This window comes from Nicotiana tabacum, chromosome 22 (assembly GCF_000715075.1).
Source record: "Nicotiana tabacum cultivar K326 chromosome 22, ASM71507v2, whole genome shotgun sequence".
Classification (NCBI taxonomy): domain Eukaryota; kingdom Viridiplantae; phylum Streptophyta; class Magnoliopsida; order Solanales; family Solanaceae; genus Nicotiana; species Nicotiana tabacum.
In genome coordinates this window covers 62,685,013-62,690,889 of record NC_134101.1, presented here as the reverse complement: position 1 = coordinate 62,690,889, position 5,877 = coordinate 62,685,013, and the positions used below count along the sequence as shown (strand labels likewise).

General features: G+C 44.6%; 1 protein-coding gene across 1 annotated transcript; it reads left to right on the top strand.

Moving 5' to 3' along the window:
* The first annotated feature begins 361 nt into the window (after positions 1 to 361).
* LOC107824879 (uncharacterized) lies at positions 362 to 2,688 on the top strand. Its single transcript, XM_075242899.1, has 5 exons — positions 362 to 808; positions 1,002 to 1,203; positions 1,320 to 1,582; positions 1,723 to 2,035; positions 2,447 to 2,688. The coding sequence occupies exons 1-5, from the start codon at positions 362 to 364 to the stop codon at positions 2,686 to 2,688; spliced, it is 1,467 nt and encodes a 488-aa protein (XP_075099000.1).
* The last annotated feature ends 3,189 nt before the right edge of the window (positions 2,689 to 5,877 follow it).

Below are 5,877 nucleotides of genomic sequence, written 5' to 3'. Positions count from 1 at the left end.
AAGGTTCAAAGATGAATTTGAAAATACAGCTCCCAGGCATGGGAGGTCTCTAGGAGAATATGCTAGACTGGTGTACAACCAGCGGTAATCTAGTGTGAGGCCCCCATCCATTGATGCCAATAATTTTAAACTCAAGCAGGGAGTCATCCAGAACATTCAGAACAACTGCATATTCAGAGGCATACCCAATAAAGATCCCATCATCCATCTGATGGACTTTGACGAAATCATGAACACATTCTGCTATAATGGAGCATCACATGATGCAATCTACCTCAAATCATTCCCTTTCTCACTTAAGGATGATGTTAAGCAGTGGTTAAGAATTTTACCCATAGGGTCAATCCGTACGTGGGAGTAGATGACTACCAAGTTCTTAGAAAAATATTTCTCTGCTGCTAAGACTGGACGGATGAGGAAGGAGATTCACAATTTCAGCCAAGGAGAAGGGGAGACAGTGTTCGAGTCATGGGAAAGATTTAAGGAGCTATTACGGAGGTGCCCTTACAACGGAATGGAGCAATGGATGCAACTCCATTATTTCTGGGACGGGTTAAAGCCGTCATCAAGGAGATTGCTGAATAGTGCGGTTGCAGGTCCTCTGATGAAGAAAACTCCAGACGAGATTGTCACACTTCTGAATGAACTATCTGAAGACGCAGAACAATGGTCCACTGACCAAGGGGATCGAAGAAGACCAGCAAGGGTGCACCAAGTAAAATCTTCTGTAGCAATGCAGGCCCAAATTGCAGCAATGGCTAAGGACATCAAGCAATTGACTATGGCTCAGGTGCAAAATCAACCACAGGTAGGTGGGACATCTGTCGAATAGGACATCCAACTCATGAGTGTCAAACCTTCACCGCAGAAGAAGAAGTTAAGGCATTGGGGAATTTCAACAAAGGCAAATACCAAGGAGGTAGTAATTTCAATAATATGGGACAGATATATCCGGAGTTCTCAGGAGTTCTTCAAATGGTAGCTTGAACTCATGGAAGCAGCAAAATCCTAGAGCACCAGTGCAAAGACCTCCTGGCTTCAAGAAACAACAAAGGCAACCGTACCAGCCTCCACAGCCCAACAAATCAAGTTTAGAAGATCTAATGAAGGCATTCATAAATAAATCAAATGAGCAACTTGAGACTCAAGGAACAGCTATCCGGGAGCAAGGCATAGCCATTCGGAATCTAGAAAAACAAATGGGTCTGCTCGCATCATTATTATCATAAAGGGCTCCGGGGACTTTGTCGGCCGACACTGAGAAGAATCCAAAAGAGATGATCAAGGTCGTGTTCTCAGAAGTGGGAAAACATTAGTAGAGCCCATTGCAAAACCAAGGGTTGAGAAGGTGATCAACTCAACCAAGATAGTAGAAGAACAGAAAATTGGTGAATCTTTGGCTAAGGAAGACATCAGTAGCAAGGAGGTTGATAAGCAGAAGTCAAGCAGCGCGGTTGAAGAAAGAAAGCACATGCCAGTATTACCTTTTCCTCAGAAGATGAAGTGGGGGAAATTAGATAAATTCTTTGGAAAATTCTTAAAGATGCTGAAACAGATGTATGTAAACATCCCATTCACCGAGGTACTCACCTAGGTGCCTGCCTATGCCAAATTCCTAAAGGAAATCCTGTGAAGTAAAAGGAAGCTCGAGGAAATGAAGGTGGTCAAACTCAATGCACACTGTTGTGCCATTCTACAAAACAAAAATCCTCAAAAGTGTAGGGATCCTGGCAGCTTCACTATACCCTGCTCATTGGGGAGCGCAATTTTGACAAGGCCTTGTGCAACTCAAGTACATCCATTAACTTTATGCCATTATCGGTGTTTAAGAAATTGGAAGGAGAATTAGGAGTGATCAAATCTGTGATGGTATCTTTGCAACTAGCTGATCAGACCACGATCATACCGAAGGGCATAATCGAGGAAATTCTGGTAAGGGTGGACAAATTTGTCTTCCCAGTAGACTTCATTGTAGTAGACATGGAAGTGAATAAAGAGGTAACTCTAATCTTGCGGAGACTATTCCTTTGCACTGGTCAGGCTATTCTTGATATATATGAGGATTAACTCATGCTACGAGTGGGAAACAAAAAAGTGGTGTTTCAAATGAAGAGAATGATGAAATACCCATGTAATGAGGCATCTGCCTATGCTTGTTTCAAACTAGATGTGGTAGGAGAGTAAGCTGAACAATACAAGCTGGATAAGCTGGTAGGTGATTCATTGTAAAGATGCATTAGTGAATTGAGTACGGCAGACGATAAAGATCCTAAAATCAAAAAGGAAGTTGAGGCACTGGAAGATGAAAATCATGTGGTAGACAAAGAAGAATTTTAGAAAGAAAAGATCAAGCCAAAGCTGGAATTGAAAGTACTCCCGACACATTTGAAATATGCTTTTTTGGAGACTAACAATTTTCCTGTGATTGTTGCTGCTTATTTGACAGGTGAACATGAACACATGCTAGTGGAGTTACTGGGGAAGCATAAAAAGGCAATCAGTTGGAGCATAGACAATATTCAGGGAATCATCCCTGCAATCTGTATTCACAAGATCTTATTAGAAGAAGGGAGCAAACTGGTAGTGCAGCCCCAGCACAAATTGAATAAAAACCTTGATGAGGTGGTACAGAAAGAGATACTCAAATTGCTGGATGCAGCTATAATATTTCCCTTCTCTGACAGCTAATGGATCAGCCCCGTATAGGTTGTGCCGAAAAATAGGGCATGACGGTGGTGAAAAACGAGGATAACGAGCTAATTCCTACCAGAACAGTTACTGGTTAGAGGATGCGTATAGACTACCGAAGGCTAAATGATGCAACAAGGAAGGATCACATCCCTCTTCCCTTTATTGATCAGATGTTCGAGAAGGTGGTAGGGTGTGGATGTTACTGCTTCTTATATGGATATTCAGGGTACAATGAAATACCCATTGCTCCCGAAGATGTTGAGAAAACTACCTTTACCTGCCCTTCTGGAATCTTTGCATACCGGAGAATGCCTTTCGGACTATGCAATGCATCATCTACTTTTCATAGGTGCATTATTTCAATCTTTTCAGATTTGAATAGGAAGTGTCTGGAGGTGTACATGGATGACTTTACTCTATTTGGAGATGACTTCAAGGATTGCTTGAGGAATCTCGAACTTGTACTAAAACGATGTGATGACACTCACCTAGTCCTCAAGTGGGAAAAGTGTCATTTCATGGTTAAGGAGCGGGGATAGTCTTGGGCCATAAAGTTACAGCTGAAGGTATTGAGGTTGACAGAGCTAAAGTAGATGTGATCGCTAAGCTCACACCACCAACTTCAGTGAAGAGCATCAAAAGATGTTTTGGGCATGCAGGGTTTTATAGAAGGTTTATCAAAAATTTCTCCAGCATTACCAAGCCCTTAACAGCATGACTTGCCAAGGATGTGAAATTTGTGTTCGATGTAGAGTGCCTCAGAGAATTCAAACTGATCAAGGAAAAGCTAGTGAGTGCTCTCATAATAGTGACTCCTGGCTGGAGCGAACCCTTTGAGATCATGTGCGATGCCAGTGATGTGGCAGTAGGAGCAGTGTTAGGGAAGAGGAGAGATAAAATGTTCAGACCCATTTACTATGCAATCCAAACCTTGAATGATGCTCAGGTGAACTATGTACCACGGCGAAGAAGTTCTTTGTAGTGATCGTCGCTTTCGTCAAGTTCAGATCCTATCTAGTGGGAAGCATGATAATAGTGCATACTAATCACTCGGCACTGAAGTATTTGCTAAGCAAGAAAGAGTCCAAAACGCGTCTGATGCGGTGGGAATTGTTGCTGCAAGAGTTTGATCTTGAAATCAAAGACATGAAGGGCACAGAAAATCAAGTGGCTGACCACTTATCGCGATTGGAGAAACCACTTGTTGAAGCGGTGGACATTCCGGAAGATTTACCAGATGAGCAAATATTTTCCATTGCAGTGGTCTTTGAAGACCGCCATGGTACGTTGATGAGCCAACTCTTTGGATAGTGGATAGCTACCACACGACTTGACCTCCGACCAGAAGAGGAAGCTGCAAAGCAAGGTAAAAATCTACTTCTGAAATGACCCATTTTTGTTTAAATTGTGTAAAGATGGTGTAATTAAGAGATGCATAACATAAGGGAAAATGGGAAGTATATTGTCCCATTGTCATGACGGAGTAGATGGAGGACACTATGAAGGAAATAGGACAGCAACAAAGGTCATAGAGGTCGATATTTACTGGCCATCCCAATACAAGTACACAAGATCTTATGTGGCTACATGTGACAAGTGCCAACGGACAGGTAACATTGGTAAGAGGGACGAGATGCCCCTGAATTCCATTTTGGTATGTAAAATCTTCGATGTCTGAGGCATCGACTTCATGGGTCCCTTCCCATCGTCCCATTCCTATGAGTACATCCTAGTGGTCGTTGACTACGTCTCCAAGTGGGTCAAGGCAATCCCCAATAGGACAAATGATGCTCGAGTAGTATGTGAATTTCTTCGGAAGAATATTTTCACCCGCTTTGGAACTCTCCGAGTCATCATCATTGACAACGGATCATATTTTGTCAATAAATAGTTTTCCACTCTGCAGTCTAAATATGGGGTAACTCATAAAACAGTAACCCCATATCATGCTCAAACTAGTGGGCAAGTAGAAGTAGCTAACCGTGAACTCAAAAGAATTCTAGAAAAAACGGTTAGTGCTTCGAGAAAGGATTGGTCAGTAAAGTTAGATGAAGCTCTATGGGCGTATAGAACATCGTTCAAAACAACCATAGGGACTTCACCCTTCAAGTTGGTATATGGAAAGTCATGTCACTTACCTGTGGAGATAGAGCATAATGTTACAACCCGCACTTTGGGGTTGTAATTTCGGCCAAGAACTAGTGAGAAAAGGCCTTCTGATGGTCTGACGTAGAGCAGTCTACTCGGGCAACTTGGGCTTTTTAATTTTAAACATATATAAGGGGGTATAGGTGATGAAAGCTCCGACCTGCCTCCCCCATGCGTGCTGCCACCGAGCCGTATAGAACGAGCTGCCTTGGGGGCGAACCCCAAGGGCCTGCCTAGATGTCTCAAAGGAGTGTCAAAGGTATCCACACGAGTTTGGGAACTCGTATGGGCTGTGCAACGCCTTAAGGCCTACGTTGGGCATCAAAAGGGCAGTGGAGGCTGCTAGAGTGGAACGGCCAGCCCCGCGGGCTGCCGAATGTTGGAAAGAGACCTCCATGCCGATTGGATACTTGACGCACCTGTCATAGGGGCATCATGTGTCGACTTGTGAGCATGGCTTTGGTTCAACCATGCAAGCAAGGGTCCGTTGGCCTAAAGGTGCAGGTGTGGGCGACACTGCACTACTTCGGAATGGAAGCGTGCTGCAAGAGGGCTATGTATGGGCATGGCACGAAAGAGGCACATGACAATGGCCAAGGGCTAAAGGTTGCCTTACTCGGGCGAGGCACGAGCTAGTCACGGATGCACTAGGCGAGTGTCAAGCTTGAGGATTGGGCTGTGCACGCGGGAGCGATGCTCAGTCTTGGGCTAAAGACAAGGCATGTCCTAAGCCAAGTCCCCAGGGCGCGCATGGATTGTGATCCTAAGATGGAGCACTACGACATGTCTAGGGCCAAGGGCCTAGGCATCTTACGGGCGGCACAAGTTGGGGCTAGCCTAAGGGCGAGTCCCTCCGACAGGCACATGATCGTGCTTGGGAAATCCTGGGACAGGAAGATAGGCTGGCCCGCGGCGAAGGGGAGTCAGCGGGCGCCGCACGGGCGAGCAGGTGCCGCTACCCAATGTAAGGATTATCAGAGCTGATTAAGGCCATACTATGCCATGGCACAATGTCAAGGCAAAGGGTGGATATGGCGA